This window comes from Stigmatopora argus, chromosome 5 (genome assembly GCF_051989625.1).
Source record: "Stigmatopora argus isolate UIUO_Sarg chromosome 5, RoL_Sarg_1.0, whole genome shotgun sequence".
Classification (NCBI taxonomy): domain Eukaryota; kingdom Metazoa; phylum Chordata; class Actinopteri; order Syngnathiformes; family Syngnathidae; genus Stigmatopora; species Stigmatopora argus.
The window spans coordinates 7060237-7081372 of NC_135391.1; the positions used below are offsets into that span (position 1 = coordinate 7060237).

Genomic DNA, 21136 nt, shown 5'->3' on the forward strand with positions numbered 1-21136 from the left:
GTCTTGAACTGAATTTGGCATTGGACACGTTCTTCTTGTCCATAGTTAAAAAATAAGGCTACCATTTCTTTTTTTATTTTTAGAAAGAAACTGAGCACTGTGCAAAAGTACTCAAATCCTGCACTGACATGCGCTGGAAGGCCACTCGGGAATGCATTACTCTTTGAGTAACATTTAAAAAGGCAGATTACACTTCTCCAAAAGACTCTAATGCAAAGATGTTACGTTTTGGGCACGTCCCGTGGTCTAATAAAAGTGGAGTAGAGCGGGGGGAACTTGTACACGTGAGAACACTATAGCAACTATGGTATTGGAGGGAGAGGGGTAGATAATATTTCTTGTTATTATGTTTCTATAATTTGTTTTCTTTATGCAATTTTTGATTTGGAAATCTTGTCTGTAGAGTTGTCAGTGCAGCAACAGAGGCTTCAGGAATCATCTAAGGGAACAAGTTTCTGTGGACCCGAGAATGAAAAACACTCTAACTCTGACTGTATTTCAGTCCCACATCAAAAGATACAAGATCTCCTTTACAAAGGTAACCCGAACACTCCACGACCCTACCATTTACTTCTCTTATGTCAATTGCTTATTCACACTTTTAGTATTTGTCACAGCACCGTCACATTACTTCGTTTACAAAGCAGACACATTCAGCCATATGGGTGAAAGCATAAACTATGAACAAATTTGAGAACGTGTTGTGAGCTTTCATTTTTTTTTTTCCTTTCAAGGTCATATAGAGGGAGGCACACTGTTGGATTTTGCAACTGCCATTCATGAATTATAAATGATCCTAAATGAACTCTTTTACAACATTATTTTGTTTCATTGCGTTCTTTTTCATCTCTTATTGTGCTTATTGTACAGGATTTGATAAACTCACTTTGGTCAACACGTGGTATGGTTCTCTACGACCTCTTTTCAATCCTGAAGGGAACATTACCATGGTTCCTACTGTCACAGATGGTAGCCAAAGGTATTGTTTTTTTTTTCCCCTGTCTTGGCAAATGTGCTTTTTGAGCCCTCAGCAACGGTGTTTTAATTGCAATTTTAAGGCACCTTCATTCATCCATTAACTGTACCGCTTATCTTCACGAGTGTCACAGGGGTGCTTGAGCATATCTCATATTGCTTTGGGCAGGAGTAAAGTTGCATGTTGGTTGACAGAAAATTGCAGGGCACAGTTCTACCTAAATAGAGACCTAATATGAGAATATCTAAGTTTTAACGCTGAAAGTGTGTAGACTACACATTACATGGAATTGCAATTTTCTTTAAATAATTTTCTTTGGCCCAAATTACATGACAGCTTTATTCCATATACTCCAGCAAACACAGGATAAATATTTTCCTCATTCCTCTTTTGAGTGTTGTAAAATGAATATTTGTACTTCAGGTATTTGGGTACTATCCTGGGCTCCTCTGTTATATCCACCACAGTGCTGGGAGACAACCAACCCATCAGTACCGCAGTCCACTTCCAGCTCCGTCACAAAGTGCAGGTGATAAACACAATTCATTCTGATCACATACATAGTAATGATTTCAACCCATTTACTGTAATTCTCCATAAATCCAATAGAATCCTGCAGGTGCTGTATACGATCCAGTGTGCGCCTTCTGGGATTTTAGTCTCACGTAAGAACATTTTGGAACAACAAACATTTTCTAACTGTGAAATAAAAACAATGATGATGCCCCACAAATGGTTCATGACATTTAAAAAATAAACTTAACCCTTCACATTCCTTTGTCTATCTAGTCCAGAGACTGGTGGGTGGTGGAACACCAAAGGGTGTGAGGTTGTTTCCAAACAATATGGCTACACCGTGTGTTACTGCAATCACACAACCAATTTTGCATTGCTACTGCAGGTCTACGAAGCACAGGTAACATTCAATAAGTGTTTATATAGTTATTTATTGCAGTTGTTGCTATTTACAGCTCAGTGTCATTGGATACTGGTTGTCTGCCTGGGGTGGGTGATGGTTGTATTTTATATATATTTGTGTGTGTATGTCTGTCTGAATGTGTGTTTTTAGCCCAGCCCAGAAAACAAAAAAGCTTTGCAGGTGCTGACGTTCATTGGTTGTGGAGTGTCTCTGTGTGGGCTCCTCTTCACCTTCATCCTCTTCATTGCTGTGGGGTGAGTCACACATATCCAAGAGCACACAACATTTAGAGCGCTAAGGATGAAAAGCAATTCAGAAACCCATGGAAAAACATATTCACTTATAGTTTTTTTTCTTCCAAAGCATATGTGAGAATTGTTTTCCCCCCAAAATACTGTATATTCACAATGGATGTTGTGTAGCATCTTTGATGACATCATAATATGGAATTTGTGTTCTCAAAATGGTATACAAGCAGCTACCCTTTATTAAAACAAATACTACAATATTTAATGTACTTGTTCACGCTGATATTCATCTGTTTGCCCTGATATAGCGTTCCTAAATCGGATCGCACAACCGTCCACAAGAACTTGATTGTTGCCCTTAGCATTGCTGAGCTGCTTTTAATGTGCAGTGACTGGGCATCTGCTAATGAGGTGAGAATCCATCTTTTTTCTGTTACAACTGCCTTTATGATATGAATTTCATTCGGTCCCTGGGCCTCTTAGGCGGGGACTTGATCTGAAACTTGCATAATATAACTATAGAAATCATTCATCTCGGAGGCAATCACTATTTTAACAAAACAAAATAAGCTCATCAAAAGACTTCAATAGAGTGACCTGATGGAGACATTTAATAGCTGAAAAGGCAGGTTGGGATAAAGGCGTCTTTTGTAACAATATCATTATTTCTCTCCACTTTGATTCCTGCAGGGGGCATGTTTTGTGATCACCGCATTGCTCCATCTCTTCTTTATGGCTTCTTTTTCCTGGATGCTGGTGGAAGGTTTGCTATTGTGGAGCAAAGTTGTGTCTGTCAACATCAGTGAAGACCGCAGAATGAAATTGTACTACGTCATTGGCTGGGGTAATCTCACACACATTGCTAGATAGTAACATATTTTAACTTAAGGTATTTAAGTCAGAAAAAATTAATAAATAGGAGGACCAAGGATTAGCAATAATTTCATGCAGGGGTGAAAAACGGTTTATCAATGGTTCATTGTCTTAATATAAAGCATTAATTTATTCATTTTCTGTACTGATGAGTAATGTATTCTTTTATTTGAATATAGCTAATATTAGTCATATTTATACACAGAACCATTTCTACATATTTTTTATTTTAAATTGACAAAGCCAAAACATGACAACAGTGAGTTTTACCGCAAACACACAGGAGAATTAAATCAAGCAGAAAATGTGCCATAAGCCTACAAAGTATGTTTCATATTAGTATGTAAAACAAAAAAACTACCATACATTGTTGAATTTAATGGGACATATTGTTGTTTTTAGTCAACCTTAACCCAGTCTTAACATTTGTAAAACATCCTGCAGCTGTTCGTGTCCCAAATTGTGTCCCTATGTTATATCGCATAAGTGCCTGAGAACAGAATGTGAATAAGCACAACAATATTGAGATGTTTTCTGTAGCTCTCCATGCAGATGTGCAGACCGTTAGACAAAATAGGCTTGGTGATGAAGAACAGACTAAATAGTCCGATCGCGAGATGCCCAATCAGTCCCTGTTCTGTAAATATGTCTTTTAAAAATGCTGCGTATTTCACTTCAACACCACAATCATGCTTACTACTTCGTTTTTTTGGCAGGTTTGCCTGTTCTAATAGTCATTGTAACGCTAGCAACTACGGTGAACGAGTACAAGGCTGATGGTCACTGCTGGCTCAATCTGAAGACTGGCACAATCTGGTCTTTTGTGGGTCCTGTCATTTTTGTTTTGGCGGTATGTGGTTCCATTTAATTCCTGAGCCAAGGAAGGCCTGAACAATTCATTGGTTTAAGACAATGCTGAAGCTGTCCTCCATTTGCAGGTCAATTCAGTTGTGTTGGGCCGTGTCGTCATGGTGACGGTTTCGAGCGCTCGCCGTCGTGCTAAAATGCTCAGTCCAAGCTCCGCATCAAAAATGCACACCTTTGATCTCACATGGTAAGATAAATATGTTTAATGCCCACTTGTGTCTTCTTTTCAGTAAAGAACACACACACACACACACACACACACACACACACACACACACACACACACACACACACACACACACACACAAATGATGTTTTCTTGTTGTTCTAGCAAACTATGGTCAATAGAGACAGTGGAGCGATTATGAGCTGTGGTTCGGGAGTCTGTGTGGGAGTTCTGCCTTATCAGTATAACACCTGGTCCTAGTATAACTTATTCTTGGTTTGTAGCGCTTAACGTTTACTGTATCATTTAATATTAAGGCCAAGCAAATACACATAAAGAGCCTTAAGTGTGGATTTGTAAGCAAACGAGGAATGGAAAGGTCAAGTTATTGCCATACAACAACATCTTTGAATCAGAACATTCCGATGTTATTTAATGATTATTTCCTAGCTTCAAGAGCACAGAATTTCTACTTTGGAAATTATTTCAACACTCCCCCATCAGAGACATTTTACAAGTAGCATTTATCTTGCTACCTTCTTTCACTGTGTTACACTTAAATTGGAATATGACAGGTTTATTATTATTTTTTGTTGTTGTATTCTTCCGCTGTGACTATTTGCAGTTATATTTAAATGAATGATCATATGCTCATAAAATTTAGATTAGATTAAACTTTATTCATCTTGTACTCAGGAAATTATCATACACCAAAAAACTATTCTTATATGATGGCTTTGCCCCGCCTGGAAAAGACCTGAATGATAAAGTAACAAATAAAATAAACGGCTACTTAGTCAAGATTGTGCCAAAATCTTTTGCATTGAAAGGTCCTATAAAATTAATTGCTTGCTATTTTTGCCCCTATAATTGGTTGGTGACGAACTCATGGTGGCTCCAGCACCCTCGTAAACATATTGGGGATATTTATGGATTAATAGGCAATTAAAATAATAATAGATAAAATCACTATCAACAAGATGTAGACAGTAACAGAAACACACAATGAAAAATAGAATATGCTCTATTGTCATATTCTGCCACTGTCTTTTGTCAACCAATAATAAAGATATGTCGGGGATTTATTTTGAATGCAGTTGGAGACTAGAATCTGGTGCTACACACCTTCTAATGAGACTATGTTCTGTTGTCCCGTTCAGCCAAATGTCCTTCATGTTAACATTAAACATAGCACTCCACCATACCTAAAATAATTGTGTCTCTTTATTCCTGCATAAACAGTCTAGAATTCTGTGCCAGCACAAGAGTGCACACTCGGAGAATGGAAACAAATTTTGTACATAAAAGAGAATAAAGTGAGTTCTGGCTTTGTCCTTGCAGAGACAGCACTATCTGAAAACTCAATCGCATCCCCAGGTGCAGCAAGGTGACAAGAATAGTGGGTTGAACAAAAGAAACTTTTTGCCTCCTTCCTTGAAATGGTTCAAAGATGTAATACACGTACAACAATTATTTAAAAAATGATTGTAATAGAAATGCTAAGGGAATGAACACGGGGAACTGTTCAGACAAGAGTTGGATTTATTGTCTAACAAGAAACCTTCCCAAAATCCCAGAAATGTTTTTAAGTCCTTTTTCTAAAGTTTTCTGAGATTTGTGTAAAATGCAATCATCATCAGTACGAGATTCTGCAGCCATTTTGCAAGGCTTTAGTTGATCACCTGGTGTCTATCTTTCATTGTTTGCAGGGCTGTGACCCGACCAGTCCTCATCCTCCTGCCTGTGCTGGGCCTAACTTGGCTGTGCGGAGTGCTGGTCCACCTCTCTGTTGTAATTGCCTATATCTTCAGTGCTCTCAATGCCTTCCAAGTAAGGAATCATTAAAATCAATCCACTTTTAGCTTTCAAGAGAATATTTTGTGTTCCAAATGTAATTGAACTGTTAATCCACATTCTCTAGCATTTACTAAAAGTGACAAATTAATTTTACTTTTTCAATTCCAACATTTTGTGTGACAGAGACCCATTATTAGCCCAATCCTGACCTTCAGTGCATTCAGAAATGTTCCTCAGAAGCCAAGTAAACTAGCCTTTTTTGGGCTGGAAGCTCACTACATTAGAGAACATTATGACTTACTGTTATATAATTTTTTTTTTTTTTTTTTTAAACACGTCGAAAGTCTGTCTAATGGACATAAATACACCATTGAGAACACAATACTATTAAGATTATTTGACTCAACCCTACATTTTCTTTAGATTACTTAATATTGTATTATGTGGATTATTCTTTTAGTTGGACAGTGTAGAACAGCTTCATAGAAGTGAGTGAGATTAGGGTTTTTTTCTAGTACTTTCCAGACATCAAATAATGATGCATGAATATTAACATTCCCTGGTCAAACTGATGATAAATTATTGATTCCTCAAAAGCAGTAATATTACAATAAGTATTTTTTTATATTGTCATCGCCCTTGTTAGGCTTTAATAAATGAAAGTGAGAAAGAAAAGCTAAACATGATGGCATTCACTGAAAATGGAGTATATCACTGCAAGTACTAAGTGTGCACAATGCATAGACGTGAGTGAGTATGTGGGAGACTCCAGTCAGCTCATACCATATCTACCTTTATAACTCTCCTCCCCTGATTGCTTAACAGTCGCTTCCTTTCTCTTCTGGTGCTTTATATTTTTCCTCGTTAATACCTCCGTTTTGCTTTTATTTTCCACAGACTCTCTCTGTCTTTGCTGGTTTTTTTGTACCTCAACCAGCCGTCCACCCTCCTCTGATCTTTAATTAATCAAGAGCTAGCCCCTCTGTGACCCCTACAGACTTGCTTGTTAATTTAGATTTACGGCATGTGTCCAGCTGAGGGCATGTAAGAAGACAGTAGGAGTTCTTCCTCATGTTGGTAGGAGGAGGACACCAAACAAGTATATATATTTTCCTTGGACAGAAATTGTTTCAGAGTTATAGACTAAGGGAAAAAAAGGAAAATTAGGTTACTACTACTTTAATTGCTGGACAATTTTTTTGTGGCAATTTACTACAGATTTGCTAAGGGAATGGCATTGTCTGAACATTACACTGGTCAGAATTGCACTTCTTGCGCAGTAAATATGTTGGATTTTTTTGTCTTTTTTTTGGCCAATTGGAATTACTTGTCAAGGTCATTTTCCCGACTGATATAAATCTCAGACATGTTTGATTGTGTTCATTAGATAAGATTATTCAAGGCAACTTTCTCAAGGAGGATATTCCACATTCAGCAAATCGCACGCATACTCACTGGGAAAATGTTGAATTGAATATACTGGCAGCAGTGGTTGCCACAATTGTACAATATTCTTTTTTTGTAACAGTGTAAACGTGTGTTTTAAAAATGCTGGTAGCCCTGTGTTGATGAAAGGAAAGCCTGTGGTCACAGTTGGGTCAAAATTCAATGAAAATGAACCAATGAAAAATGTATATTGCTAATCTTTTAGAAGATTGAAAATAATTTGGCCAAAGGGCCATGGAAGAGAGACGTCTATGTGGGTGAGAATTATAAATCGTTATCTGTAACTCGTATTAAATCATTTGTACATTCTTGTGGACTGCTGAAAGCTAAAAATCAATAGTAGACGATGCATATGTGATTTTATTTTTGAATTGCTTCCCAAATTGTGTATTTGCTTTTTCACAGGGCCTGTACATTTTCTTAGTTTATGCTGTTTACAACAGTGAGGTATGTTAGCATTCAATTCACGTTACCATCACTGTCAGTCACTGCCGCAGCTTATTGGATTGCATTGTTTTGATTTATGAAGGGTTGACAACTTGTGATTTCAACGGCATTTATCGTTTAGGTGAGGAATGCAATCAAGAGGATCAAGGAAAAGAGAAAAGCATTATCTTTCACAGTAAGTGCCTGCAATGGAGCACATAGTGATAAACAATGTATACATTCTATAAACGTTCATTACATACCAGCTGTCCACCATTGCTATACTTGCATGATTTATGAGTCTTCCATGGATTTTGTCAACTTAGAATTTGGTTTGTCTGTTCAAATAGAATTGTTCCCAGCCAACCACCTTCATACCTTCTCAGAGAGTTCCTATAAGGTCTTGGGACCACAGACCACTGACCCCTTCCAGTCCTGAGACCAGTGAGACCTCTGGAGCCCCCAGTTCTAGCTCCACTTCTCTAGTGATCAAGAATGGTGTGTTCTCTAACTCACACTGTCAAAGTTTGAATGAATCTCGTATTGTGTTTGTTGAACGATGAGTAACTTGTTTATGACAGGTTACTTGCTCAGTCGTGATGAGAAATGCTTGTAGTCCCTTGAGCAATGCAACGTGCTTCACCGTCCCATCTCAGTTTAGCACATTCAGCCCACTGCATTTCTCCATCACGTGTCTTCGTGTGTGGTCTGCGTCTCTGTTTGGCATGAAACTAAAATATTCGGCACAGTGTGAAGTTATCAGAGGATTCCGATTCAATGTTTTGTTAAAATAATTTTAGTGGCAGCAACAACAAAATAAGATTTTTTTTAAATGACTGTTTATTTTTTTGTCTTTTAGAGAGTTTCAGAAAAGAAAGTGTTGTGAGTTTCTCAATGAAACAAGCACCTGGAAACCAAGTAAGCGACATTTCTTCTTTTTAAGTAAATCATTTGTTTGCTTATCTCCTTTTTTCCCCGATTTAACAGGTGGTGCAACTTACAGCATTCAAACCTTCAGGTATGGCCAACATCAAAACTTTTTTGGTGCTTTATTTTGGTTCATTTTACAAAGAAATACACTGCAGTGAAGTTCAATCTATTGCATTTACTAAAGTACCCCCAGACACACTTGATAAGGGGCCTTTAAATAAATATTGTTGGAATTAATTTATACTCAGATTTTAAAAACCTTATGTTGTAAGGTAAAAAAAGAAATAAAAAAATTATATATATATATACACATATATACATATATACATGTGTACATATATGTGTATACTATATATATATATGTATACTATATATATATATATATATATAAAAATAAATAAATACATAAATAAATAAATAAATAAATAAATAAAGGCTGGCAGCAAGGCCGAAGAGGCCCAAATGCAGTTTTGCATCTGAATTTACCTGATCCGTGCACATCATTAGACCTGTGTGAAAACTCAATGTGCACTTTTTGTATTTTGAATTAGAAAGCACATACAACAGATGGTGCCGAGGGTTAAGTCACATTCAATTGCGCCGATCGGCCCATCAGTGGCAAGAAACAAGTTTGAAATTGATTCATTAAATGTTTTAGTGTCTGTGAAGAACGCCTGCTGGGTGCTGGAGTGCTCCTGGGTCTTCATTGTTGATTAATGAGACAAAGAAGACGTTCATTCCTTTAATCAGCAATGGCCATGTCTGGCTATTCATAGTATTAGCCATTAACCACTCCAACACCTGCTCTCTCTCTCACTCCTCGCTTTTCACTGGGCCACATTTCTTATTTTCTCTTTTGTATGCAAACACACTTGCACGCAATATCAAAGCATCATATTCTGATATAGTCATAGCTAATGCCTTTCTCTGTATTTCACCACAGGTTCTTGAACTGAAAATGGAGTCCTGTCCTGAAAATCAATACAATTGTAACCTTGGATCACAGTAAGAGGATAGAACTGGACACACAATTAGACGGCACAGCTACTTCATACAAATACGCACATCATTCCGATGTAAATGAAACTCAAAATTAAGGATAATGTGTCCTGCAGATGTTTGTTTCTCAGATCAGATCGATCCTTAAACCCGTATCTTCAAAGAACCCTGCTCTGGTATTGCATATGTTGATTACCAAGATACTACATTTACTTTTTGTAAACATCTAGAACACTAGAGAAATGGGATGATAATCAGAAGATCTGTTAGCCTGTTGGCCATTTTGCTTCTGGTTAAGAGTACCAATTTCATTTTTTGTTGAGGTTTTCAAAAGTTTAAAAATTACCTTTTTATTTTGATTGGAGTTAGAGAAGCCTCTTTGTAAGAATATGAACACGGACCAATCAAAGGATGGATGGTATATGGAAATTTCTTACACTCACCTAGATGTATTCTTTAGGACTTCTATTTAAAGAAGTTGGCCTTCCAAAGTCTGTATTCATTTTCAAACTCGGTAAGCATGTTGCATAACGTCTTGTCTCAAGTGGCAAAAATGCTATGATCTTGAAACACACCTGTAAAATGTGATGTGAAGAAAGAAAAAAAGTATTCGTGAAGTTTTAATCATCCAATATGGCAAATGTGTAGAGTTTGGAAAAACTACCTTTATAGTTATTGGGTGGAAAGGACAAATGAGCAGTTTGTATAAGGAATATGACAAATTAGTATTCATGATCAAATTACTTTCTAATATAGAAAGTTGTACGTTTTCAGAATGGTGAGCATTAAAGGCATGAACTTGTTGACAGTTATGAGTCAGAGCCTAGTTAGGAAATATATATTCTTCATCAGTTACACAATGGTGAACTCTCCCTTGAAGACAGTCATGACCAAGTACAATCAATGGCAGTGACCTTAACGAGGATTATAAATTGTCGCTGCGTTATAATTGAGATCATGAGATCATGTCATGGATGATTTTAGCAATTGTGCTTAGTAACAATTTAAAAAAAGAAAAAATACTATCAGATTTTGAGCTGTGTGGTTTAACTTTGCTGTTGCTCTTTGTGTTTGGGTGGCGTGGCTCAGTGGTAGAGTGACTTCGATTCCCGCCCTGGTGACCTTGTCTGAGTATCCTTGAGCAAGATACCAAACCACACATTGCTCCTGAGATTGTGTCATCAGTAGGTAAATTAGTACTATATCAGTCAAAACACATGAGGGTGGAAAGTCCATTTACCATCTTGTACCCATGGGTATAAAATAACCCAACATACCAAAATGTTTCATCGAAGATTTCAAATGATCATTAATTTAGACCCAGGTCATTTTCTCTTTAAACTGTAAGTGAGAAAGAAATGTGACATTTGTGTCCACATTTCAAAAGGTATGTTTAAATCACCATGAAAACAATACAGCCAATGTAAAGCAATGGAGTGTCCCGAAAAGAAAGGAGAGAATAGAGGTCACTCTTCACTTAGAACTGGAACTGGGACTTAAGAGAAGGAATTATGAGCAGTTTGTAAAGACTGAAAAGGAATTTTACCTTTCAACTTAACAATGACACAGCGCCAACCTGCCAAAAATTGGCTTCATGAAATGAAATGGTTGAAATAGCTGAGTCAAAATCCAAATGAAATACTCTGGGGTGATCTCGTGTGCTCATTTGCAATGTGGCATTTCTTTTTAAAGTTTTTTTTTTTTTTACAAGGAGAACATTCCTGATGCCCCATGATGATAAACTGTCACTTACTGTAAAAAAATCTAAACAGCGCTGTGGTAAAAGGAAATCTTTTGGAATGGCTTAATACATTTTCTCCCCTCTTATGTCAAAATGTATAGGTTTTTAATGATGGTGCCTGATTGAAAAAAAAAATGACCAAAACTTAATTTTTTACAGGGTGTATTATTGATTCCTATATTTTTGTCAAAAATGGCACCACATCACCTGTATAAAAGTTTAGTGTGTATAAATTAGACTTTCACGTACAAAACTCAGACATGTCTTCTGTCACCAGATACCGTGCATTAACATAATAAATATAACATCCTAGATGATTAATGGTGAATGTAAAAAAAACTGGGTGCCTAATTTTGTTTGCCATGTCATTCATTCATGCCATTGGAACCGTTCAACCCCAAGATTTATATTGGCACCCCAATGTGTTTTTGGTCATCCATTAACCAGACTATCGTATTTTCCGTACTATTAGTTGCATGATTTTCATAGTTTGGCTGGGCCTACCACTTATACATAAGTGCAATTTATCTGTCTTTTTTTGTTCCATCTGACCACCAACAGCCAGTTCTATAGTGTTTTTAGGCTATAGTTATCTGAACAAAAAACTGTTAATATATTAGATTAAAAGGTGCTTATTGGGTCTGTTGTTCCATATTTGAAGATGACTTCATTTTATAATGTTGTATAACTTGTACTCCAATGCGACTTGTATATTTTTGTCCCTTTCATTTTTTTATTCTTTGGCTAGTGCGACTTATAGGCCAAAAAATACAGCACATTTTCAAACTAACAAACAAACCCAGATAAAATGATTTCCATAAATTGTTTAATTAATAGTACAGCTTGGTCATCCATCCTGATTTGGCACCTATCTTAGTCGCTGATGCACAATGTTTCTAAAAGTCAGATCTTTGTGTTAGTAAATGTGACAAACTTTCATCTTGACGCACAGTATTTGTTGTGAAATATTAGAAGTCTAATGAATTGACCTAAGTGGTAAAAAAAAGAAGTAATTCCTATCTTCTACTTTGCTAAGCATTACTGTTTTAGATGAAGAGATATTTGTTGTGTATTGTAAATCATTAGACAAGGCTAAAAATAGCCAGACCGGCTGGTATTATCGTTGGAAATATGGACACTGTTGAAAGCGGCAAAATAGCCAACTCACAAGTGCAGCTTCATTTCATTGACTTTTATTGGTGTGATACAATTACAATAAAATTGAAACAAAACAAAATGCTTTGGTCAGTCACTGTGTCTTTTGGATGAAAAACACGAACATTAGACGGACTGTCAAAGTACAAGGGGGAAGAAAGAGTTGAAGGACAAAAAGCACAAAAAAATAAAAAGCTGCAAACTTTTTTAGCATTTAAATGAATCATAACTTTGTCACTTTACAACATAAAGATACACCATGTACATCATGTTAACACCCACTTGCCTCAAAAAGGGAATCAAGGAGTGGGCTGTCTTTGTGTTGTTGGGTGACCTTCATATTAAGGCAGACTTAATGATTGTCTATGATATTTTGACATTTCTGACATGTATTCAGATGAAAAGTTACAAATTTAGACTGTGTGCTGCACTATCTTTTTTTTTAAATCGGTCTTCGGTTCAGTGAGAGCTCATGTCATTTACATTGTTAGTCATCTGGGAATGTTCCCATAACAAAAGTCGACTTTCTTTCTTTTCAACTTGCTTTTTTGACTACAGTAAATGACACAGGTACCAACAACGTTGATGACTACCAAGAACATATTGTTCTGTTAGATGCATTATTGGGATTTCCAGTGATATCCCTGCAAGCTTTAAAAGTATTGGAACAGAGAAACATGTAATAAGCCAATAAATATTTATAGGCAATGGGACATTGGCTTGGTTTAAACCAACAATAACGAGTGTGTCTGTTTATGGCATTTTTAAAAGGTGAGCAATTTGCATGGGCGCTTCTGTGTAAATAAGTCATCTCAGATAGAAACAAATGCTTGCATTTGTATTAAAAGACAAACCCCACAGAAATCAACACTTGTACTATATTATTTGAACCTCTAAATGAGAAATTAAAGTGTATTTGTTAGCTTTGTATTGAATTTCTGACTTTTGTTGGAGTTAAATGCCTTGAATTTGACGGGGAAGGTTATATCAAGTCAGGTAGTGTCACATTGCTGACTTGTCTTTGTGTTATTCAGGTGACTACTACACTGACAAGGCCACTATCATAGTCCCAAGGTATGTTCCCAAAATGTGTTTAAGAATGTTTGATTTTTAGGCACATGTCTGATTATTACACAAAATACCTTTGAAAATCTAAATGTCATAATCTGCCTCTGTTGTCTGTTTGTCCAACTGAAATGTCTGTTCAAAAGTTGGTTTCCATTCACCCCATGTCCACTGTTTTTATTTTTATTACTGTATTAATTTTAGTTTTTCATTTTGTGTATTTCTGAACAGATCTATGTTGTGACTTCAATATATTAACATCTAAATAGATTAGAACCAAACTATTTTGACTATAAAATGTGACAAAAAACTGGGCATTCTGCTCCTACAATATCATCAATATTGTCATCACCAAAAAATCATCTGAATCCTAGAATCACAAATCTGCAATATTTTGATAATTAGAAAACAAGACTACGCTGACATTCAATTTCTTAAGAAGAGGCTATAAAATCTGTCATAAAAAGTGCACAGTTAATCACCACCTTTTCTACGGTTCCAGTCTAATGGCCCATCCTTTTTGACAGTCAAGCATCTGCATCATCGTAACGTCAGCATTAATAGAATACCGTAATATCCAACAACTTAGTCATTGTCATTGTATGCATTTGGATATGGTCAAAATTGCTGAGTCGGAAGCAAGTGGGTACGTTTTGTTAGCAAATTTTTGTTGGATGGCAAGGATAGTGTTCATGGGCACTAAATCTGATATCATTCAAAATCTTTTTATAATCCAATTTAAAGAGGTCACAAAAATTTACAAAATTTCACGCTGAATGCTCAAAAGACGGTGGAACATACAGTAGATGGGACTCCATCAAACTCGCAAGATCCTTTCTCGGCTATAAAAACGCTCCCAAGGATGAGCTAGCATCAAGTCCACTTTCATCATTGAATCTATGATCCCACATATGGTCTCACCAAGAACCAATAGGGTGAAACATGTAGTCTTCAACCCTCACACGCACGCTCGCTTGGCATTCAGCATCTCGATCAGCAGGTTGTGGCAGGACACCTCTCCACTCAGATGCATGTACCACAAGTAGTCCTCAGCCTGCGTACTGAGGGAGCGAAGCTCCGGCAGTCGCATCACCAACTGGCTGAACTTCTCCTGGAATTGTGGGTAGGTGGACAGGGTATACTCCAGCAGAGCTTCATTCACCTGCTCCTGGACACGCACCACAAATGCTTGGTTCTCCAATGGCTTTACATCTGCACGCAGGAGGGGAAAAAAGGAGGGCTAAATGAACGTGAAGGTACAATAGGGTCCCAATTGGAAGAGATATTTTAACAATGAAACACTAGGTCAGGGGTGTCAGACTCGGGTTGGTTCGCGGGCCGCTTCAACGTCAACTTGATTTCATGTGGGCTGGACCATTTTAGATATAATATTTAGATTTTTTTTTATAAATGGATTAAAAGAACTGGACTAAAAGCCCTGAATATTCAGTTTTTTATAGATCTAAAACAATTAATATAAATAGCTTTTTTATATATATTTTTAGATTTTACAAAATGATTTTTGAACTAAAAACACAGAAAAAATTGATTAAAATATTACAATTATTGATTTAAAAGGGGGAAAATCAGGAAATTTAATATACATCTACAGACGCTCCCCTACTTACGAACATTCAACTTACGAACAACGGTACATACGAACATGTCTGCAAATTGCGTTTAAGTCCAAAAATGTTCGGATGGCTGGACATCGTAAGGCTTTTTCTTTTAAAAAAAGTGGTCTATGTAAAGTAAAGCTTTTATTTGTTTAAAAAATAAATACTATGTATATATAGTCAGGCTTTTTTCTTTAAAAATGACCATGTATATTAAGGGTTTTTATTAAAAAATGACCATGTATAGTAAAGGCTTTTTTATTTTAAAAAAACGACCATGTACAGTAAAGCGTTTTTCTTAAAAGACGACATAGTATAGTAAGGCCTTTTTTCTTAAAAAATGACATAGTATTGTAAGGCTTTTTTCTTTAAAAAAACGACATAGTATAGTAAGGCTTATTTTCTTTAAAAACGACACAGTATAGTAAGGCTTTTTTGTCTTTAAAAACGACATAGTATAGTAAGGCTTTTTATTTACAAAAAAAGACCATGTATAGTAAGGCTTTTTTTCTTAAAAAATGACCATGTATAGTAAGCCTTTTTTTCCTAAAAAAACGACATAGTATAGCATGGCTTTTTTTCTTGAAAAACGACATAGTAGAGGAAGGCTTTTTTTCTTGAAAAACGACATAGTAGAGGAAGGCTTTTTCCCTGAAAACCGACATAGTATAGTATGGCTTTTCCCCCTAAAAAACGACATAGTATAGTAAGGCTTTTTTTCCTAAAAAACGACATAGTATAGCATGGCTTTTTTTCTTGAAAAACGACATAGTAGAGGAAGCCTTTTTTTCTTAAAAAACGATATTGTATAGTAAGGCTTCTTTTCTTAAAAAAAATGACATAGTATTGTAAGGCTTTTTTTTCGTAAAAAACGACATAGTCGAGGAAGGCTTTTTCTCTAAAAAACGACATAGTATAGTATGGCTTTCCCCCCTAAAAAACGACATGGTATAGTATGGCTTTTTTCCTTTAAAAAACGAAATAGTATAGTAAGGCTTTTTTTCCTAAAAAACGACATAGTATAGCATGGCTTTTTTCTTGAAAAACGACATAGTAGAGGAAGCCTTTTTTTCTTAAAAAACGATATTGTATAGTAAGGCTTCTTTTCTTAAAAAACGACATGGTATAGTAAGGCTTTTTTTCTTAAAAAATGACATAGTATTGTAAGGCTTTTTTCTTTAAAAAAACGACATAGTATAGTAAGGCTTATTTTCTTTAAAAACGACACAGTATAGTAAGGCTTTTTTGTCTTTAAAAACGACATAGTATAGTAAGGCTTTTTATTTACAAAAAAGACCATGTATAGTAAGGCTTTTTTTCTTAAAAAATGACCATGTATAGTAAGCCTTTTTTTCCTAAAAAAACGACATAGTATAGTATGGCTTTTCCCCCCTAAAAAAACGACATAGTATAGCATGGCTTTTTTTCTTGAAAAACGACATAGTAGAGGAAGGCTTTTTTTCTTGAAAAACGACATAGTAGAGGAAGGCTTTTTCCCTGAAAACCGACATAGTATAGTATGGCTTTTCCCCCTAAAAAACGACATAGTATAGTAAGGCTTTTTTTTCCTAAAAAACGACATAGTATAGCATGGCTTTTTTTCTTGAAAAACGACATAGTAGAGGAAGCCTTTTTTTCTTAAAAAACGATATTGTATAGTAAGGCTTCTTTTCTTAAAAAAAACGACATAGTATTGTAAGGCTTTTTTTTTCGTAAAAAACGACATAGTCGAGGAAGGCTTTTTCTCTAAAAAACGACATAGTATAGTATGGCTTTCCCCCCTAAAAAACGACATAGTATAGTATGGCTTTTTTCCTTTAAAAAACGACATAGTATAGTAAGGCTTTTTTTCCTAAAAAACGACATAGTATAGCATGGCTTTTTTCTTGAAAAACGACATAGTAGAGGAAGCCTTTTTTTCTTAAAAAACGATATTGTATAGTAAGGCTTCTTTTCTTAAAAAACGACATAGTATAGTAAGGCTTTTTTTCTTAAAAAATGACATAGTATTGTAAGGCTTTTTTCTTTAAAAAAACGACATAGTATAGTAAGGCTTATTTTCTTTAAAAACGACACAGTATAGTAAGGCTTTTTTGTCTTTAAAAACGACACAGTATAGTAAGGCTTTTTATTTACAAAAAAGACCATGTATAGTAAGGCTTTTTTTCTTAAAAAATGACCATGTATAGTAAGCCTTTTTTTCCTTTAAAAAACGACATAGTATAGTAAGGCTTTTTTTCCTAAAAAACGACATAGTATAGCATGGCTTTTTTCTTGAAAAACGACATAGTAGAGGAAGCCTTTTTTTCTTAAAAAACGATATTGTATAGTAAGGCTTCTTTTCTTAAAAAACGACATAGTATAGTAAGGCTTTTTTTCTTAAAAAATGACATAGTATTGTAAGGCTTTTTTCTTTAAAAAAAACGACATAGTATAGTAAGGCTTATTTTCTTTAAAAACGACACAGTATAGTAAGGTTTTTTGTCTTTAAAAACGACATAGTATAGTAAGGCTTTTTATTTACAAAAAAGACCATGTATAGTAAGGCTTTTTTTCTTAAAAAATGACCATGTATAGTAAGCCTTTTTTTCCTAAAAAAACGACATAGTATAGTATGGCTTTCTCCCCCCTAAAAAAACGACATAGTATAGCATGGCTTTTTTTCTTGAAAAACGACATAGTAGAGGAAGGCTTTTTTTCTTGAAAAACGACATAGTAGAGGAAGGCTTTTTCCCTGAAAACCGACATAGTATAGTATGGCTTTTCCCCCTAAAAAACGACATAGTATAGTAAGGCTTTTTTTTCCTAAAAAACGACATAGTATAGCATGGCTTTTTTTCTTGAAAAACGACATAGTAGAGGAAGCCTTTTTTTCTTAAAAAACGATATTGTATAGTAAGGCTTCTTTTCTTAAAAAAAACGACATAGTATTGTAAGGCTTTTTTTCGTAAAAAACGACATAGTCGAGGAAGGCTTTTTCTCTAAAAAACGACATAGTATAGTATGGCTTTCCCCCCTAAAAAACGACATAGTATAGTATGGCTTTTTTCCTTTAAAAAACGACATAGTATAGTAAGGCTTTTTTTCCTAAAAAACGACATAGTATAGCATGGCTTTTTTCTTGAAAAACGACATAGTAGAGGAAGCCTTTTTTTCTTAAAAAACGATATTGTATAGTAAGGCTTCTTTTCTTAAAAAACGACATAGTATAGTAAGGCTTTTTTTCTTAAAAAATGACATAGTATTGTAAGGCTTTTTTCTTTAAAAAAACGACATAGTATAGTAAGGCTTATTTTCTTTAAAAACGACACAGTATAGTAAGGCTTTTTTGTCTTTAAAAACGACATAGTATAGTAAGGCTTTTTATTTACAAAAAAGACCATGTATAGTAAGGCTTTTTTTCTTAAAAAATGACCATGTATAGTAAGCCTTTTTTTCCTAAAAAAACGACATAGTATAGTATGGCTTTCCCCCCCTAAAAAAACGACATAGTATAGCATGGCTTTTTTTCTTGAAAAACGACATAGTAGAGGAAGGCTTTTTTTCTTGAAAAACGACATAGTAGAGGAAGGCTTTTTCCCTGAAAACCGACATAGTATAGTATGGCTTTTCCCCCTAAAAAACGACATAGTATAGTAAGGCTTTTTTTTTCCTAAAAAATGACATAGTATAGCATGGCTTTTTTTCTTGAAAAACGACATAGTAGAGGAAGCCTTTTTTTCTTAAAAAACGATATTGTATAGTAAGGCTTCTTTTCTTAAAATAAACGACATAGTATTGTAAGGCTTTTTTTTCGTAAAAAACGACATAGTCGAGGAAGGCTTTTTCTCTAAAAAACGACATAGTATAGTATGGCTTTCCCCCCTAAAAAACGACATAGTATAGTATGGCTTTTTTCCTTGAAAAACGACATAGTATAGTAAGGCTTTTTTTCTTTAAAAAAATGACAGCAAGTAAGGCTAAGAGAGTCGGAGAATAAATCTGACTTCTGATTCTTCACCTTCTAGTTGTTGCTGTGGTCCACTGGCAAAATCATTGGGTCAGAACATGAGGTGGGAATCAGGAGTGAGTCTAATTCCACTCGTTGCAATTCTCAAATTGTTTATTGAGGTAATGAAAAGGATAAATACAACTTCCAACTTTACAGTGGTGCAGTGGCAAAGACAACGGGTCAGAACTTCAGGTGGACTCAAGTTCAAATCAGAAGTGAGTTTATTCCACTCTTTGCAATTCTCAAATTGTTTATTGAGGTGATTAAAAGGATAAATATAACTTCCAATCATATCATTTCAGAAGACACTGTGGTCCAGTGGCAAGAACAATGGGTTGAAATTGAAGTTGGACACAAGTTCAAATCTGGAGTGAGTTCAAGTCCACTCTTTGCAAATCTCAAATTGTTTATTGAGGTGATGAAAATGATAAATATAACTTCCAATCATCCCATTTCAGAAGTCACTGTGGTCCAGTGGCAAAGACAATGGGTCAGACAGACCTCAAGTTAGTGGATTTGACTGCCATGTGGGAGATGGGGTTCGAATCCCGCTCTCGTTTGACTAATCACTACACTAGTAGTTCAGTAAATGGGTAATCCTTTTTTCATTCAAATAAAGACTTAGTCATTTTTTTCAGCAAAACAATATTTCCGGTCAGCCTTCGGCTGACCGGAAGACAGTTGGGAGGGGGGGGTTCCTGGTGGTGTTCGACAGTCGGCCTTCGGCCGACTGCCGACACCATACAGTCGTTGACTGGCGACACCGGGACGTGAACCCTCGACACCCACGTCGCAGGCAGGTGACTAACCCACTACACCACGAGGCGGCCCGCCTATACATGATTGGAAGTTATATTTATCCTTTTCATTACCAAATAAACAATTTGAGAATTGCAAAGAGTGGAATTGAACTCACTCCTGATTTGAACTTGTGTCCACCTTAAATTCTGACCCATTGTCTTTGCCACTGGACCACAGGGACTTCTGAAATGATGTGATTGGAAGTTATATTTATCCTTTTCATTACCAAACAAACAATTTGAGAATTGCAAAGAGTGGAATCGAACTCACTCCTGATTTGAACTTGTGTCCACCTTAAATTTTGACCCATTGTCTTTGCCACTGGACCACAGTGACTTCTGAAATGTTGTGATTGGAAGTTATATTTATCCTTTTCATTACCAAATAAACATTTTGAGAATTGCAAAGAGTGGAATTGAACTCACTCCTGATTTGAACTTGTGTCCACCTTAAATTTTGACCCATTGTCTTTGCCACTGGACCACAGTGACTTCTGAAATGTTGTGATTGGAAGTCATATTCATCCTCTTCATTACCTCAATAAACAATTTGAGAATTGCAAAGAGTGGAATTGAACTCACTCCTGATTTGAACTTGTGTCCACCTTAAATTTTGACCCATTGTCTTTGCCACTGGACCACAGTGACTTCTGAAATGATGTGATTGGAAGTTATATTTATCCTTTTCATTACCAAATAAACAATTTGAGAATTGCAAAGAGTGGAATTGAACTCACTCCTGATTTGAACTTGTGTCCACCTTAAATTTTGACCCATTGTCTTTGCCACTGGACCACAGTGACTTCTGAAATGATGTGATTGGAAGTTATATCTATCCTTTTCATTACCTCAATAAACAATCTGAGAATTGCAAAGAATGGAATTGAACTCACTCCTGATTTGAACTTGAGTCCACCTGAAGTTCTGACACATTGTCTTTGCCACTGGACCACAGTGACTTCTGAAATGATGTGATTGGAAGTTATATCTATCCTTTTCATTACCTCAATAAACAATTTGAGAATTGCAAAGAGTGGAATTGAACTCATTCCTGATTTGAACTTGTCTCCACCTTAAATTTTGACCCATTGTCTTTGCCACTGGACCACAGTGACTTCTGA

At 35.8% G+C, this 21136-nt stretch overlaps 2 protein-coding genes across 3 annotated transcripts in view; one reads left to right on the forward strand and one right to left on the reverse strand.

Annotated features, from left to right (window-relative positions):
• Positions 1-10455, forward strand: part of adgrd2 (adhesion G protein-coupled receptor D2) — a 47520-nt gene extending 37065 nt beyond the window's left edge. For both annotated transcript variants that reach the window (XM_077600347.1, XM_077600348.1), the window contains 17 exons: positions 404-538; positions 871-979; positions 1400-1505; positions 1586-1641; positions 1766-1892; positions 2046-2149; positions 2452-2554; positions 2834-2987; positions 3733-3866; positions 3955-4070; positions 5759-5879; positions 7698-7739; positions 7861-7914; positions 8069-8216; positions 8578-8636; positions 8706-8736; positions 9592-10455. In XM_077600347.1, coding sequence (XP_077456473.1) covers positions 404-538; positions 871-979; positions 1400-1505; positions 1586-1641; positions 1766-1892; positions 2046-2149; positions 2452-2554; positions 2834-2987; positions 3733-3866; positions 3955-4070; positions 5759-5879; positions 7698-7739; positions 7861-7914; positions 8069-8216; positions 8578-8636; positions 8706-8736; positions 9592-9599 — 1607 coding nt within the window. In that variant the 3' untranslated portion in view covers positions 9600-10455. The remainder of the gene's footprint in view (positions 1-403; positions 539-870; positions 980-1399; positions 1506-1585; positions 1642-1765; positions 1893-2045; positions 2150-2451; positions 2555-2833; positions 2988-3732; positions 3867-3954; positions 4071-5758; positions 5880-7697; positions 7740-7860; positions 7915-8068; positions 8217-8577; positions 8637-8705; positions 8737-9591) is intronic.
• A 2110-nt stretch (positions 10456-12565) lies between these two features.
• Positions 12566-21136, reverse strand: part of nr5a1a (nuclear receptor subfamily 5, group A, member 1a) — a 32227-nt gene continuing 23656 nt past the window's right edge. The window contains exon 8 of the mRNA XM_077600349.1: positions 12566-14820. Coding sequence (XP_077456475.1) covers positions 14567-14820 — 254 coding nt within the window. The 3' untranslated portion in view covers positions 12566-14566. The remainder of the gene's footprint in view (positions 14821-21136) is intronic.